We start from the raw sequence: 18,669 nt of genomic DNA, 5'->3' as shown, positions 1-18,669 counted from the left end.
CACTGTTAGCTCGGAAAAAGACGATGATGATGCTACCTATTGTGTGTGTGTATATAGACATCTTTAACCACCTGGTTCATCTACAGGGTGCTAAGTGATTTCTCCCAGTTCTCACCATCTCTCCACAGTAGAAATGTGAAAAAAAAAAAATCTAGGTCTGCTACTCGCAACACCTTAAATACACCACTTAAAGCCTGTATGTGTGTGTGTGTGTATATATATTTCAGTCAAGATTTTCCAAGTGCGCTTCCATCCAAGATAACTGTCACCCACCTGTGCACTGGCACACACAAGACCTTCACATACACATACCCTTGTCACCTTTCGCCACTCACTCTAAATGCAAATGGAGGTGATCACTGGAGACAGGCCCGGCTGCTGGAGAGATGAGGTTGTCATTTAAGGGGAGTGCCAGCGACGCTCTGAAATTACCAATTACACACCTCGACCATGCCAGTGTTGGCCTGAGAACACAAAAGAGAGAGAGAGAGAGAGAGAGAGCGAGGCACACACACACGGACACAGCGAGAGATGGAGGGAATGATGAAAAGACAGCCAGAGTGTCAGCTTTTATTCCTAACCATCTTTTACCAGCTTGGTGGAGATAATAATTCACACTGGCAGATAACCTCTCCTGGAGTGTTGCTCTCCATAAGACTCCATAAGCTCATAATGAGCATATTGTGAGTGCCCATAATTATAATTAGAGCAGAATATAATATGATTCTCAGGTGGAATCGTCCAGGGGACAAGTATAATATCCTAATGAGCTATACAAGTAATGTGTTTGTTAGGCATTAGAGTACACAAATGTGGATTGTTTCCCATTTCATTTTGTGTGATCCCCGTTATGAAGCCGCAGCAGATGCAAAAAAAAAAAAAAAAAAGCGCTGCAAATCTGTTTTAAAACAAAGGCATTTATTGCGAAAAATGCACTTGACATGAAAAAAACAATCAAATCAACCACGAGTCATCAGTACAAGACGATGTATAATGATCACATGGTAGAGAGCGCTGGGCATGGTCAGCGCAGAGCATGACTTCAATGGCACAAAAGGCCTATAAATATTCTGCACAATATAGAATTATATATATACTTTCTTTTTTTCTCGGTTTCTCTCTCTGCACCGCTCTTCTCAACAACCTGGCACCAAGTCCTGATGAGGCATGAGCGTCCACATCATGCCAAACTTTATCATAAAGTTCCTTTTTTTCTGTAAAGAGCTACATACAGAGGCCTTTCTTCTCCTCACACATACATACATACACACACGCACACACACACACACACACACATACACACCCATACACACAAGTATCCATAGGAACAAATATGACTGACATCTAATTCAAGATGGCAGGGTGAGTGCTCAGGCTTCCTGGAACGACGCTCCAAAAAGGGACTGGACAGTAATTTAATATTAAATCCAATGGGAGAAAAAAACAACAACAACAACAAAAAAACAAACAGAATTTGGATGTGCAATGGTGTCTGTTAAGTTGTGTTCACATACAGTGGTAATAACCACTACTGTTTAATGGCTTGTTCACATTTTTCAAGCTGTCACCATGAGCACTCAAGTGGTATTTACAACCAGGAAGCTGAAGCTCACATCACGTAAATAAAACACATGAAAACATTAGTGAAACCAGCGGTTCAAGTTATTTCATGTAAAGTGACCACTGTGCAGTGGTTGTATTCCTGATGTTTTGACTCTTGTAAACTCTTCTGCTCCACCTCCTCCTCCTCCTCATCACAGCATCGACCTCACGAAAAACAAAAGACTGTCGAGACCTGTCGGTCTCTGACATGAACGAGGACTTGTGCTTAAGTTTGACTCAGTAGAAATTAGAGTCCTCTGTTCAGCCGGTGTACAAACAGAGAGGCTGTCTCTCTGGGTTTTTGTGCAGAGCTGCTCTGGGATCCGCTGTGTTTTTTTGTGTTTTTTTTTTGTCAATAGGTCAAGCAGAACAGATCTACAAGAAAAACAACCAGCAGGCTCATTGTGGCGACAAAGCAGATGAAGGGAGTGAGAAAGAAGAGATCGAGACGAGAGACAGGCTGTTCTGCCAGATACAGTGTGTATTTGTGTGTGTGCGTGTGTGTTGGTGTTTGTAGGCACTAGGGTTTGACTGACAGATCTTGAAAGCCAATGTGGATATATTTGGATTGAAGTTTCCAGTATATTTTCTGACATTCTCATAGCAAATAGAATGGCACTTCAACCTGGCTCAACTTAAACAGCCCACTGAAAGCTGCACAAGTATCATAGTCTCTCACATTTATATAAAACAGGGTTCAAATAGTGGAAATTAAAGAGTGAAAAAAATAAAAAATAAATAAACCAACTGCTTTATAGCCACGATTTGAAAAACTTCATGTGTCAGTCTAGCCCTAGTTGGGAATAAAATGTGTTTTTGGTTTCATCTGCTGCTCCAGATGCTCAGAATTACCCATAAAGCACTGCCAGCCACCAGAAAATGAAGCAGTCCATGTTTCTTTCTGTTACTACCATATGTGAAATGTATCTCCCTTCCTTGTTTTTGTTCACTTTTCTTCACAGTTTAAGGGATCATGGTTTCCCCTCACAAAATATTGAATAATATGAAAAACAAGTACAAATTGCCTGTGCTTTAATTTTGTGTCTCCTCAATGGCAATAACATAACAGGTTGTGCTGAAAAATGATATGGATCAAAATATCAGATGTAAAAGGTTGATAAGGCTTTTGATTCTGATTCAACACCTGTAACTTCACTGTTCTGTGTGTCGTTTGTGTTTCTACTCGAACCAAATCCAGTTAGCGCTTCTCCACTGACTGACTCTCCCCTGGTTATGATCCAGTTAGAGCCAATAAGACTAAAATGTGCTCAGCCAATCAGTGACCCTCACCTGTGTGCACACAGCCAGCAGCAGTTTGTGCTTTGATGCTTGGCTGGTAATAAAATCCTGCTGACCTCATTACTCTCAGACACACACAGGCGCACACACACAAACAGAAACACACACACACACACACAGTGAGCGAGTCAAGCTCTGAGTTTCGCTGTGCTTCTATGTTCAGAAACAGGGAAAAAAGGTAGATAGTTGTGGATTTTTGTAAACTACACAAGCCTTAATCCACACTCAGGACGTAGAAATTCACAAAGCGAGTACTGAAGCGGTACAAAAATATTTGTTAGAGGTCAACAAGATCAGAGGAAAAGTTGTTTGGCAGTTGCGCGACGACAAATTTGTGTCCCTGTCCTCTGACTCACAGGTGTTTCCCCCTCGACCGAACATTACTCTATGAGCGTCAAATCTGTACGTGTTCTGTTTCGCAATATTGCTGCAGTCAGACAAAAAAAAAACCCTCTGAAAAGTATCTGAAGAAAAAGCTGAGGAAGAGGAGTTCCTGTTGCTGTTCACTGGCATTAACCGTGTCTTAAACTCACACATTTCAAAGTAAAATATCTGTAAGAAAGTTCTGTTTGGATTTTATCTTATTAAAAAAGATCTGTGCCTGCTTAAAGAAAAATGATGCTTGCTTATAATACAATGTGAAATAGCCATGGAAATCCCTTTTGTCAAATAAATAATAAGAGTGTGTAAGATACTGTATATGTAGATATATTGGCAAGATGTATCAGATATTATCAAGTGCATTTCTTTCTCTCTAATCCCATATAGAAGTTCAAAAAACAACTCTAGAAATACAAATCAGTTCTTTAAAAGAGTTTTGGCGTGACTTCCTGTTTCTCTCTACATTCAGTTCAATGCAGCTGTGAGGTCTATGAGGGATGAATGTAAATAAAAAAAAATGGTTGTATAAATTCATATGAGATCTATAAATAGAAAATAACAAATCACCTAATTCATATTTTACTTTTTGTACCGATTTTTTTTCAAAATTAAAAATCCTGTGACAGATCATCACAGCATGGCTAGGTTGGGACAACACAAACATCTATTTCAACATATTAAAAAAACATAATAATGCTACATGCATTGTTATTAACATATACTGGACTGAAAAGAAACACCTGCACTTGCTGTCACAAACTAGACACAGATATGTGCTCACGATGGTCCTGGCGTGTTGGCTCACACACTTCCCTCATCACCTGGTGGTACGTTTCCACCTCTCGGGCGACGAAAAGCACCCAAATTCAAGTTCTGAGGTCTCAGTGGAAAAGCAGAGCTAATGCTTCTTGTGCTAGTGTTTGCTGGTGGATGATGCCAAGGAGGAGAACTGGGAGGCAGAGGTCTGTCTTTCTGTGCTCTTTGAGTCCGTGTGTGCCTTCAGTAGTCAACTTCACGAGTCCAGATGCTGAATCCGGACAAGGCCCCGACGCCGTCAACAGGTGAATGACGGGAAAGATGACCCGCTTCCTATTTGGCTGGGCTGGTCGAAGCCGGGGCTAGCTTTCCTGTATGTGTGTGTGTATGGGAATTAGTTGGACTGATACGAGCTATTACACTGGACTTGAACTATTAAAATTAATGATGTTTTGTAACAGTTTTTAATATGTTTGTCTCGTGTTTTTGGGTTAAATTATCCGGCAACACTTTACTTGAATACGTGTTCATAAAACTGACATAACACTGTCACAACCATGACATGACACCTGTCATCATAAACATCATTGAATACTTATGACAGTTGTCGTTAAGTGTCATTTGGTAAGTTATGTCACTTCTGATGAAAGTTGACATTGTTTGAGATGTACTTGTTATGAGAACTTGACATAAAGACAACATAACCTGTCATAGTAGACCTAATTGCCAAACTTTAAAAAATATGTCAAGTTGTCATAACAAGGATATCTCAAACAATGTCAACTTTCATCAAAAGTGACATAACTTACCGAATGACACTTAACGACAACTGTCATAAGTATTCATTGATGTTTATGACAGGTGTCATGTCATGGTTATGACAGTGTTATGTCAGTTTTATGAACACATATTAAAGTGTTACCAATTATCCTATATAAATTTTTTTGGGCTACCAGCTTTTAAAAGCAAATTTAGACAGGTGTTTTCATATTTAATCCTTAAGTGTAATTCTGGAAAACCCAATATCAGCTCAACCTTTGTGTGTGATCTGTTAGTGTGTGTGTGTGTGTGTTTGTTTTGTGACCAAGGAACAGGAACATTGTGTGCTCTTTTGTCCACGTTTTCCAGTTCAGAAGCTCTCGACGAAGCTGCTGGGAAACAGGCCGGTCTGTCCCGTCCTCTGCAGGGTGCCTTTGTACCAGCCGTCCTCCCGCTTCTTATGGACGAACACCACGTCTCCCTCCCGCAGCTCGATCTCCGCCTCGCTCTGCGGGGGGTAGGGCACCACCACACGATACCTGCCACCACACAGAGATGGTAATAACACACATAATGCTTTTGAGTGGCATGGGCAACATGACATGCTGAAACAACCCATCCGAGAGGATTTCATCTGTGCATGTATCAGTAGTGTGTTTTTTTTTTCTTCTTCCCGACAATAGCTTCAGTCACTGGTGTGAATTATGGGTAGAAACCCAACAATTTGGGTTCCTCTGCGGTCATGTGTTCACTCTGCCTGCCTGTTGTTGCAACGCATTTGATCTTTTATAATGTATTGAATTTTATATCTTATTTGTAGCTTGCGGCTTTCGCTTAAAAAAAAAAAAAAGGTTTCAGCCTCAGGTGTAACTGAAGGCTGAAACCTTTTTAATTTACATGTTAAATTGTTCAACTCAGGATTTTTCCCTCTTGAGATCTGAGCTGAATATTCACCCCTGCAACACATTTCTGAAGTCAGAGCGTGACTACAAACATGACGTACAACAATACCAGAGTGATGTATTGTTGAGTTTCTGGCCTCGGCGCTGTTCTGTGTTATATCTGGAGCTCTTCACAAGCCAGTGAGTGCATATCAGATGTCATGGTAACTATTACGTCTGTGTTTTGGTGTACCACTGTCCCACAGGGTTTGATGTTTACCAAAATATTGGTAAGACAATTCTGTTCTGCCTCTCTGCTTCTCTCTCACACACACACACACTCAGACAGAAGGAGCAGTGTTTGCTGTGATGACCAGTAGGCTACTCCCTGTACACACACGCTTCATTCCTCTCTCATGTTTTAGTGTCTGTAAGTGTTTTACTGATTTTACAGGTTCCCACCGAGGAAAACAGTGTGTGTATATGAGTGTGTGTGTATGGCCGCTGGTATTGCCTGGTGTATGGTTGCATCTCTCTTGGAGAGAGCGGGATGATCAATTGATGATTCACAGCAGATGTAACTGTTGCTTCTGGCCCGCACTAATGGACTGGCTGCTTACAGGCATCTGGGTGAGAGCTAGCACCTTGATTAAACCCTAGTGTTACGCTCCCACACGCTGACACACACGCACGCACGCACGCACGCACGCACGCACACACACTCACACTGATGACTTACTGCCCACAAATGAGCCTCTGGCTGCTTCTGGCTTTGTTTCCATTTATCCTCTGCTTGTGCTTTTGTTATCGGTGGGTTTTAATAATTCTCTCAGGACACAGCCTGACTTTCTTCCCTCTCTGTAACATGATAAATCTCTCAGCCCTAAACTGTTTGACCAGGATTATCAAATAGTATTCTCTCAGGATTATTATGGTCAGCTGTCCAATTTAACTTTACTTACAGTGTTTGCTACTGTTGTGTCATTTTGCACACACAGCTTATGACTGAATAATGACTTTGGAGGCCAATACCATGTTTGATCATGCAGTTTATAGTTGTAACATTTCCTGCAGTTTTTGTCTGTGATAAACACAGATATCAATCTGTGTGTTAGTGTGTCTACATGTAAATGTGTGTGTGTGTGTGTGTGCTCACCTCTCTCTGGACAGGGGTTTGGGTTCAGGCCGGAGGACCATCAGTGGGTTGCCGGCGCGTGTTGCTGGGGGCGACATGGGGAAGTTGGTATCCAGGGAACCGGACTTCCTGTGCAGCGGCTCCATCCCCATGGCTCCTGCCATGTCACTCTCGATTGGACAGGAGCCGGCTCGCCCTTGCGACGCCATGGGGCAGGAACCTGAGCGAGCGTGGTGGTGATGGTGGTGGGGGTGGTGGGTGGGGTCTTGGCCGGCCAGCGAGGGGTTATGGGTGGGCGGGGAGGAGGGCGGCGAGCGAGGTTTCTTCTTAGCCGCCGCCCCCGATAGGAGCTTTAATAAACCTCCTGCTTTCCTCTCCTTCTACGGATGGAGCAACGCAGGAAAACAAACAAACAAACAAAGAGAAATGCTGGTAAAGATCATTGTTTGCCTGAAATATACAGGAAAATATGTTTCACAAGACGTCTTATGAAAAAATGACAAGATTGTAATGAAAGCAGTATAAACAAAATCTCTCCACAGTGTATTACTTTGTTTTCCCCTCTCTACATGAAAATACAAAGAACATAAATAAACTCTCCATGTATTAATAAAAACAAACAAACAATAAAATGTTTTGCTGTTGACTCATCACACAAGAAATGAAAGTGGTAACCACTTTTGCCTCAGAGAGTAAAGCAACATGAGCTGTCAACATGGACGAACCCTCTAAAGATTTGATAAAAACCAACATCTCTAGGCAGAGGAAATTGGAAATACAGGAAATATCTGTTTTTATGAAGCTGCTTCGGTGCTGTTTATGACACTGGGGACAAGTTCTCTGCACATTTTGGAAGGATCCACTTTACCGCCCCCCCCCCCCCCTCCCCTTGCAGGAGTTGTTCAAAAACTTACAACAAAACTTACATGTGAAGATAATTAATGTATGAGCGAGTGTGTGGCGTCAGTGGAGGAAACATGCTGTAACTGTTTCTTGTCAAACAACAGCTTATCTGTTCACCTTGCCCTCCTATGCAGCGTCTCCAGTGGTCGTCTGGAAAGCTGAGTCTGATTACAAGACTCTTGGATCTTAATGCTCCCGGCTGTTGTTTGCCAAGAAAAACAATTATAGCAGATAAAGTTGTTGTTTTTATGTTTCTACTTGTGTATGGATTAGACAAACAAGATACGGTGTGTTAATATGCCATGGCAGATTTTTGGACTGGGAACAGAGACAGACTCTGTGTTTTCTTTACCTAATGCACAACAATACGCACTGTATCAACTTTCTCATTTAACCTTCTCAAAACTAGTGCAGTTTTCAAAATGCCAAATTAGGGTATACTTTGTGGTAGAACTCAAAATACATAGCAATTTGATTTGATTTACAGGTTTTATAATGCAGACCAAAATCACAGTGTTAGTTGCTTAGGTTGCCAGATTTGTGACAGTTTGAACACAACAGACAAAGGGTTCAAACACTCTCCCTCACCTGGCAGCCCTCACATTACACTGAGTTTGATCTGTGTGAAGACTGAATAGATCTCAGTGATCAATACAATAGAAAAGGCTGCTGGACTTTCTCCTCCTCTCCACTGCCTTTCACACGCGTCTCAGAAGGAAGAAAATAATGGTCACGGCAGTTGTTGTTATTATTCTGATTGAGTAAGTCAGAAGGGAAATGCTGGGAGCGTCAGTCACAATGTGCGTTCAGAACAAACAGGGAGCTACATTAATGATCCTTCAAGCTGTGTGTCTACCTGCTCGGAGAATAAAGTGGAGTGATTCCAGTCAAACTGTTTTCTCAATGGCACCTATAAAAGCAGATTCATGGTTTTACATTCAGGCTTCACTGTGGTGGGTGAGTAAGGCGCTGTCCATTCAGCCAAATTCTGCAACAGCAGGAGGACAAAACGTCTCTCTCTCTCTCTCTGTCCCTTGCTGCTTGTTGCTGATTTTACCCTCTCAATCATGACAGCATCGATCAATACTGAGCATGCCCAAGGATGATTACAATTTTTTGGCGATGCTGGGAGCCTTCATATCAGCTGTCTCTACCTCAGCCATCTGTGTCTTTAACATGCTGGCTGCTGGATCAAGCTTCAGCTCTGCTTTACACCCGTTCCTCGATCAAAAAAACATCTTTGCGGTGCCTGTCAGGGATGGACAAGGCGGTTGTCATGGAAAGGGCATGAAGTTGTGAATTTAAAAGCACAGGAATAAGATGGAAAACTCAGAATACAAGGCGCTGTTTAATTGCGTGATTTTCGACTGAAATTATAAAAGAGAGACAGAGCTGCAATAGAAAGGCTAAATAATTACAAATCACCAGAGAGAGAGAGCATAAAGAGCTTATGACCTGTTGACCACATAATCTCCTGCAAGAAGTCATTATTGAATAAGAGACTCTCTCCTTACACTAGCTGATTTGAAGATGAAATGTGTAACGGCAAACCTAATGAATATGATGCAGTTTTCATCAGCATTATCAACAACATTATAGTGCTTACCATGCACAATCATTTGCATATTGAACTTAACCAAATTGCGATTTCATTGACATTGTGATCAATAGTGCATCCATATCAAGAACCGAGCTGTCGTCACAGTGGCATAAACAGAGAGCACACGTGATGCCCAGCGAGAAGAAGGTTAACCTGAGCAGGTTAATGTGTTAGTATGACACATGAACCACTACTGCAGAGACTGAAACACATTAACATTGACCCACAATTCCCAGCACAGAAAAAGACTGTTAAACTTTAAGAGCACCGGTGTCCCCGGGCTGGTAATTATTTCTTAAGCTAAAACAAAGTTCAGCTTCACCTTACATAAGAATGCTCCAGCTGCATCCATGGTCAGTAAGCAATGTGGGAGCTAGAGATCTCCCAGAAACCTCTGAACCCGGAAAAATTAAATTTACCAAGTCCTCCTATCAGTTGTTTCTGAACATACATGTGTATAAAGTCTCACATTACCTCACTACAGTACCATGTGTTGTTCATTTGAGTATTTGTGTAAATACAAGCAACTGACATCCTGGTTATTTAAGAGAAGGAACACCCAGACCTCGGTTTTGGCAGATTTTCGCCTTCTTTTCTCAGGTTCAGGTGTTTGGGTGTTAACATCAGTGCAAACTCTCTCAGCTTTCAGCACCTAAACTTGTAAAGACTTGTGACGATGGAAGAAAAATCTCCACAGTCCTGAATACATCACTATTGAGGTTTCTCCGAGAAACATCTTTTCATTTCCTTCATGCCACTTTTAACCATCTCCCTGGATCAGCTTTTCCACATGTAATAAACATCAATATGGCACACCCTAACCAAAACTGAGAGGTCACGTCAGGATAATGGTGACTTATAATCACATTACACAGGACGCCTCTTCTGTTTATTTTACATTTTCAATCAATCTGCCTCTTATTTTTCTACCACCACTACCCACTGGTCCCTGTGGTGAGTTTGCCCAGCTGTCACGCCAAATTTGCAAGCCTTTGCAGATGGCTCTGTAATACTGAACAAGGCTTGAAGCAAAAACCTGTTTGTGCTTCATGTCCATTTTTTTGGCTGTTTTCTGGTATTTCATAAACCATTAGCTACATTTAGCAGCTAGATTCAACCACTACAGCATGAACAACCAAACACATGATCATCCCACTCAAACAAAAATGGATCTTACAGTAAGTGGGTTGTTAATTAAATGATATTTTTTTGATCAAAATATATTTTTTAAAAGGGGGAACAAAAACAATGCATAGCCCAAATGAGCAGTCTTACTATTAGAGTGGGACAACACAGAAAAAAAGGACTTAGAGCTTGTATAAACACTTTGACTCAGCAGAGCCGTGATAGAAAAATAACAGCATTCCTTTCGTCTACACTACAAATGCCAGTGCTTTGGAGTGATGTGTTTCCTTAAATGCTATGATTTCATTGTTTTTCAGGGGATGTCGAAATGTGGATCTCCTTTCTTTCATTTTTTCATTCCAAAACATAAATCTCTTTCTCATGAAATACCGATGCTCACTGTCTGGAGACTCCACAGTCGTCTCAAGTGTACACTGGCAAGGTACTGAAATAAACACATAAAATGTTCCACTGCTTTGGCAACATAAATTTCCTTCCTGTCGTGCAAATAGAGCCTGTTTGAATTTTGACTTGGGAGAAGGAGGAGATGATGGGAAGGGAAAAAATAAAGATAAACAGAAGGAGAGGAAATAGAGGGATGTAGTGGGAGAAAGGAGCAGTGGAAAAGGGACTCAGGGAGGGAAAGTGGCACAGAGGAGGACACAAAGAAGCCAAAAGAAAGGAGGATGGATGGAGACAGAGGCTGAAGAGGGAACGATGTGGGGAGGAAGGAGAGAACAGAGCGGTGTAGAGAAAGCAAGTGAAAAGGAAGGCAGGCGGAGTGATTGAAAGCGACAGAAAAAAGTGAATAATCACTCCCTCTCTCCTTTCATCTGCAGGCTTAAACGCTTAATCTGCCTCCTGTGAATGTGTGCGCTCGCCTGTTTGTGTCTGTTTACATTAGCAAGGCCCATTGCTGCTGTTGTTCCAAAACGGGCCACCAGATGGCAGCAGGTACTCGCACTTTAATCTGATTCTTCAGGCTAATTTTGCATGGTACAAAAATAAAAGCTTGCATGAATGTGTGTGTGTGTGTGTGTGTGGGTGTATGAAGTTTTCATTCATTCCAAATACTCACTTATACATGGATTAATTGGAAAAACCACCACATCTAGGAAGGATTCATAGTCATTGTTCAATAACTGAATAGTGCAGCTTTTGTACTGAACCTCTCTAACTTCGACTGCTTTCGGTTTATCTGTCTGAAATGAAAAACAAGAGGAATCATGGGAGCTCAATGTACTTGTTCTCAGGCAAGCTGTCTGTTCCATCCAATATCTATACTGCTGATCCATGTAGGGCTGAGGAGGGGCTGGAGCCAATCCCAGCTGACATTGGGCAAGGGCAGGGTACATGCTGGACAGGTTGCCAGTCTATCACAGCAGGGCTGACATACTGAGACAAACAAAGTCACCTATGGGCACTTTACAATCACCAATTATCCTGGTGTGCATCACTTTGGACTGTGGAAGCTGGAGCACATGGACAGACCCCACTGCACTGGAAATACATGGTCAATATCATTGTTAACATAATATTTCATCAAGATATTTCCAGACTATTTTTTTTTTTTTTGCAAGAGCTTCCTTCAGCCATTTATTTGGCAGTTGCTGTGCACGTGCAGATTTCTTGGAAATGTTCTCCAAATGCATGTCAACGTGATAACTGTCTGTAATGCCGGCTGCGCTCTAGACAGTGTGACACTGTGTCAAACAGAGATAAACCAAACTGCCTGCCAGACAGTTATCATAGCTGCTTCATCATTTCCTCTGTAACAAAGATGGACTCTGTGCAGCTTCATCGCCGCACTGACTTCAAACCTGATGTTTCTGCTCTGCCAAGCCGAAAGCAACAATGGTGAGTGGTGTGAATGAGGGTTTTAGGCTGAACATGAAAAAGATAGTATGATGATAAAGTTTTTTTTTTTTTTTTTTTTTACAACAAAAGATGGCAATGCCTTTATTGCTTTGTGCTTTGATTTTTTTTTTTGATCCACTGAGCTGCTCTGAAAAAACCCATAGATATCCAGAATCTTTTTTTAGGGCATTACCATTTCTGAAGCTTTCATAGCAATACCGGATGCTATAATCCATACAGTAGAAAGGCTGTATAGAGTAGAGGGGTAAATCATTTAGTCTGGACATGTGGTCATTTAAGATTTTCAGATTTCTGAGAAAGAAATCATCTTGTGATAACATGAGAATATTCCTTAATATCAGAATGGCACAAAGTAACATCTGCCTATTCTAATGAACAACCATGACTGACTTTCACTGGGTGATACTGTGGTTAGTACTGTTGCCTTGCAGAAAGCAGGTTGTGGGTTTGATTCCCGGGCCAAGGGATATGTTCTCCTCGTGTCTGTGGTTTCTCTCTACACTGGTTTCCTCCCACAGTCCAAAGACATGCACACTGGTTGTAGGTGCGAATGTGAGTGTGTGTGTGTGTGTGTTTTGCTTGTCTCTGAATGTCAGCTCTGTGATGGACTGGTGACCTGTCTAGGGTGTAGCCTACCCCCTCCCCCCTCGCCCTATGTCACCTGCTGGGACTGGGTCAAGCTCCCCTGCTACCATGCACAGATAAGCAGTACAGACAATGGATGGATGACACTGTCACCACCTCGTTCTAACTTCTTTGAGATCTGCTCGGTGTGGTGAGCTACGATCCCGAATCTGGCCTCGCTGAAAAAAATACGAGCTGAAGCCATCTTTGGGTGAGACGATGTAAACAAGGCCGCTGCCTGCTGTTCCATAGTCAATGAGCTGTTTGTCAGCTAGCCATGTAGTTAGATTAGCTGTACCAGACAGTGGAGCCAACAGTGAAACAAATGGAGCTGAGACAGATGCGAACCGTCGGTGCCATCCTTCACTGTCAGCTCAGCCCGATTTAGCATCCACAGCTTTAGCACCACAGATCTCACAACATATAGGACGGCGCTTGTGCCAGCTCCCTGGGTGAAAGACACTTACTGAGGTAGAGGTGCATTACTGACACATCTCATGCACACGTATAGACACAGACACACACACACACACACACTACAGATTTCACATCCAGTTATCCCTGCGATATCTAGATCACAAAACACCTTTTTCCAACAGATGTGGTGCTACAGTCAATTAAAACATATAAGGTGACAAAAATGCAAAAATCCCAACATCCTCATCTTTGCTGTATAGTTCATTTTGTCTACGTTGTTTATTATAACAGTATTGTATCCCCAGCTGCTACTACATGTTGCAACAGTCAGTACTCAGAGATTCAATTTATTAACAAGAATTCATGGGAAACTTGGAAAGCTGACTTCTCACAACCTGTCATGTGTTAATGATAAGTTATTTCCTGTAATTTCCACCAGATAAAAAAGCCCTTGATTAAACATGTGGAGAAAATCAGAAGAAACATGACAACAAATTATTCTGTAGAAAGAAAAAGTGTTTGTTTCTCAGCCTGTTGCATATAAAGAACTCTGGTTAATTGAGGCCACTATCTGTTTCCACAGTGGCTGTTGAACTTTGGTGCAAAAGAACACATTAAAACAAGCTGACAACATTTGACCTTTATCCTTTTTTGTAATTATTTTTGAGGACAGACTCACCTTCTCTGCTTTGGGGGCGAGGGCACTCTGATTGGGGGCGTGGGAGGGGCCTGGCGAAGGTGGGTGCAGGGGACTTGCTGGCTCGCCGTTGAGGAGCACCGCCGACACGTTAGGAGGCGTGAGACACGAGAGAGGGGACGAGAGCGGGAGGTGCGGTCGTGCGGCGGGAGAAGTGAGGGGCGACGGCCCTAAGCTGGTTCCCGGAGACACCATGGAGAGAGGACGACCCGATTGGCCGTGGCAACGTGAGGGGGAGGAGCTCTGAGGACGCAGGGGAGAGATGGCCACCGTGGGGCGCTCCGGGCTTCCAGCAGGAGGACTGTGGACTGAAACAGACACAAACACACTTTAATCAGTGTAAATAAGAGGATACAACACACTGTCAAAGTTTCTCTGTGGATTCTGCAAAACATTCCCGACCACTGGAAGGTTATGTGCGTATTGAGAGGAATTGAAAATATATACATCCACCTTTATAGACTGGGAAGGACTAAAACTGCTCTCAATCATATCATCATATAGTATTGTCATGAATACTGGAGTCAATCCCAACATACAACACTCCCATCAATTTATCTGAAAGCACATTAGGAGAGGATCTTTTAATGGTTAGTATGAACAGGAGGAATTATTACAGACAGCACAACCTGGTTTGAAGACAGATCCTTAAATCATCTTCAATTAATCTTAGGTGGACATCAGTCAGTCTGACTAAATGGAGACATATTAACCAGATGCAATTGATGCTGATTCTCTACAATAATGTAATCTCCACACGGATTTAATGACAACCACTTGGTAGGTTAAGGTGTTTCTTGGTTATCGCTCTCAGAAAACATTATGTGGCATGAAAGAACAACCCACACAGAGAGAATCTGTGTAATTTTGATGGAATGTGACATTTATTTCAGTCAAAGGTTTTTTCTTAGTCTTAATTAGGAAATGGGAACTGCACCACATTTTTAAATCCTGTGCCACATTGGTTTGGCAGCTGTATGGAAATATACTATGACTAATCTAAGTTTAACTTGGGGCCCTAACTCTAAAGTCAGCCCTTGTAGAAATGAAGCCGGGCTGAGACATTTGGAGCCCCCCTTTTTTCCAGCCTTTAATTTGTATGAGGACATTTGGTACTTATGAGGATAGAAGTACGCAACAATACACACTCATACAACACACACACACACAGGCATGTGCACGCACACACACACACACACACACAGGGTTGCTAGCCACCTGCTCTTGTACACTGCAGCACTGAGGCAGAAGTCCATAGAGAGGCGCACTGGTCATGTGATAAAACCACTAAACGCCAGAACTATGCACATACTTTATTTTGTAATGGAGACCAGATGTGTGTATGTGTGAGTTTGTGTTTTTGTGTGTGTCAGAGGGAGAGACAGCGAACAGGGAAGGAGGTGGAGAAAGAGAGAGAGTGAGAGGCAGAGAGGGAGAGGCATGAAGCTCTGTCATTACGCCTCCATAAAACAAAAAGCACAGTGATGTCATTCAGCAGTATGTTTGTGAGCCTGTGTTCATTTGTACGTGGGAGTACACGTCTGTGTGTGTGTAGCTGTGTGTGTGTGTCTGCTTGTGTGTGTTATTCTTGGCAGTGTTCTCACAGTGTGTACTCTTAAGCCTCCAAAAGAAACCTTCACCATTATTTTCTCAGAGAGACAGAACAGATACAAAGAGGAGGAGAGACTGGGGTACTGGAGAGATGAATAGACTCTGAGTGGAGAGCAAGGCTGATATGATCTAGACCTTGTACAGACACAGGTGTGTGTGTGTGTTTCTTAGGGGTTGTGTGGGACTGACCAGTGGAAAAAAACCAACATTGCCAGTGAACATTGTGCAGGCATTTGTACACACAAAATATAACCACCCTCCTAAACCCGGAATGCAGTAGAAAGAAAGAAGCAACATTGATGTGTGCTGCATTTCATTCATCCCCAACACATATATTTCTAATGTTCAAAAAATGTTGCAAGAATCCACTGTCCAGGCTCTTATTGTTTGGAGTTTTCATCGGCTTTTCTCAACAGTTAAACACCAACTGGGCAGTGACATCCTCCTAGTGTGGTCAAGTGTGGACCTGTTGTTGCATGTTATCTGTCATCTCCCTACCCTCCTTTATCAACTCTCTGCTGTTATAACAGTCAATTAAATCCCATGGATTTGACATTAAATATTCAACTTTTGCAAATGATCATAATTTGCAAACAACGCCATTTGTTAGGCCATGCACTTTTACTTAATGATATTTATATCATTTTATGTTATTTATTGCTCTGTGTGTGTTATCTAGTACAGTTCTTGTAAGCTGCTGGATGACTTGAATTTCCCTCCAGGGGGATGAATAATAATTATTTTTCTATTCTATTCTATAATCTAATGCGGAGATGTTTGTGAACATCACAAGTTTTCCTTGTACTGTTATTTTATGGTCCAATTCCAAAATGTTTTTTTTTCTACACATGACTAGTAGCACTGATGAATCTGGAGATAATGGAGGCCACTGAGAGCATATGTCTGCAACTTTTTACATGGTGTAGAGGCTACTTGAATTAATGACTGATCAATATTCTATTATTCCGTAATAAGAAACTAAGAGCCTAAAATGCCGCAACGTCCCAAACGATCCAGCCTCTGCTCCTATAAGCCTGTAGGCTGGAGAGCCCATTGCAGGGGATGATGTTGCAGAGCATGAAGTTGGAAAAATACCAGAGACAGTGACATCTCCATGTCATAAATACTTTCTCTTAACTCGCTTTACATTTCTCTGGAGGGCTGTAACAAGATTCACCTCTCCTTTCACAGCGGGCTGTTTGTCATTCACATGAGTACCTCAGTTTTTGAAGTTCCCATTTCTGCCTTTTCTCGAGTGCCACCACAAGTGCGTGCATGTGTGTGTGTGTGTGTGTGTTCTTCCATACCTAACTGCATTGAGGTGCGTGCCTGGTTAACTGTGTGTTGACTGGAACGCAGGCAGTTCTTGAGCTGGGCTGCCGCGGTTTGCGGCGAGGAGGCAGGACTGACGGTGTTGATGGAGTTGGCTGAGTTCACCAGTGGGGTGGAGGGACGGGACGACGAGGGCCCTGGGGACCCTGGAGACGAAGGGTCAGAGATTTTATTCCCCACCTGACCGCATCCACTCCCACCTACTGGACTGGATAGACACGGGCCACGAGAAGCTGCAACTCCAAATGGAGCCCTTTAAAAAAAGACAGAGTGGAGACAGATATCGTAAAACAACTCCAGCTGATGTTGTATGGAACTTTTCTTTCATCAGATCCATTCTTATGTCAACATAAAAGGTTATTACTTCAGAAACAGTGGTCCTCTCAAAACCAGCAAATGCATGTTTAACCAAGCCATCAGCAAGGCCGCCATTTGATCTGGACTCAAGTATGTTGACAACAATGTAAGAAAAGATAGACCATGATGCCCAGAGGATGAAAACTACCGACAGGATGTGATCCCCTGTCTTCTTCTCTAGCTCCACTGTGAGGACGGGAGCTTCAGCCGATGATAATATATTTAGTTCAAAGCACCAGTAAGCCGTATGTGAAGCCCAGCAAAGCCGCTAACATGAGTGCAGTCTCTTGTTTTGTGCAAAATGTTAATTGCCAGTAGACAGTCCATAAGAGCAGAGCAGAGGCTGTGAACAGTGCTATTATCCCCCGGTCAAAGTGAGTGATTTCAGTGCTATTATCTGACTGGTGGATCAGCACAACACAGTGTCCTGCTGTAACATGTACGGAGCCTCAAGCCGCTCATGTTTCTGTCTGCAGAGTGCTGAATGGCAGAACAGTGAGCTGAACATTATTGACGCAGCGGTATTCACACTCTTATGGCTGCCCATCGATTTCCCGTCACACACATACCGAGTTATGGCTTTCTCTGTATGTGTGTGTACGTGTGTGTTGGTGTGTGTTTCTACGAACAGAAACAGCATTGTTATTCACAGATTCTTTTATTTGAGGTTCCCCATAGCCGGTGCACATGGACTCTTATTTCTAACTGCTTATTGTGTGTGCTACGTTTTTGTAAAGGCTCAAAAGGATATTCTTGGCTGCTATCAGTAACTTTCAGAATTTCAAGCAATAGCACCATAGCTGCTTTTCTTGCCAGAGCACCATGTGATTGTGGCATCTTAAAAATCTGTTGAAATAATCAAAATGCATTCATGAACTTCTTGAAATTCTTGTGTATTAGAATCAACTATATAGTTAATATTTTATCTACATTTTATTTAGTGGCCAGTCTGTATTGTGTGTGTGTTTGTGTGAAGGTGTGTGCGCATCTTTGGCAGCCCTCATTATCATATTGAGACATTTCTGAGCTGCACTGCAGACAAATGAAGGGGAGAGGAGAGGTAAGGAGGATGGGGGGGGGGGGGGGGGGGGGGGGGGAGAGGGTATGCATGTGTAAAAATAACAAATTGCCTCTCATTTGATTACTCGCCCATCCTGCCTTTCTCCCTCTCTCTAAGATTGCATAACTGCAGAATGTGAAGCAGCCATTCATATCCAGAAGAGAAGGACACCTGCTGTTTTCATAGCCGTTTCATCCTTTTGTATCATTTTATCACTCTTTCTCCTTTTCCCACATTATATCTTTCAACACT

General features: G+C 42.5%; 1 protein-coding gene across 1 annotated transcript in view; it reads right to left on the bottom strand.

Moving 5' to 3' along the window:
* Positions 1-4,934: 4,934 nt before the first annotated feature.
* The window catches only part of LOC311004956 (E3 ubiquitin-protein ligase SH3RF3-like), a 90,080-nt gene continuing 76,345 nt past the window's right edge, over positions 4,935-18,669 (bottom strand). The window contains exons 7-10 of the mRNA XM_083997199.1: positions 16,976-17,253; positions 14,040-14,365; positions 6,835-7,193; positions 4,935-5,336 (exon numbers count right to left, since the gene is read on the bottom strand). Of these exons, the coding sequence (XP_083853325.1) occupies positions 5,168-5,336; positions 6,835-7,193; positions 14,040-14,365; positions 16,976-17,253 (1,132 nt within the window). The 3' untranslated portion in view covers positions 4,935-5,167. The remainder of the gene's footprint in view (positions 5,337-6,834; positions 7,194-14,039; positions 14,366-16,975; positions 17,254-18,669) is intronic.

This window comes from Trachurus trachurus (genome assembly GCF_905171665.1).
Source record: "Trachurus trachurus genome assembly, chromosome: 21".
In the NCBI taxonomy this organism is placed as follows: Eukaryota; Metazoa; Chordata; class Actinopteri; order Carangiformes; family Carangidae; genus Trachurus; species Trachurus trachurus.
Note: the sequence above shows the minus strand (reverse complement) of the source record. Positions and strands in the feature narration are given on the sequence as shown.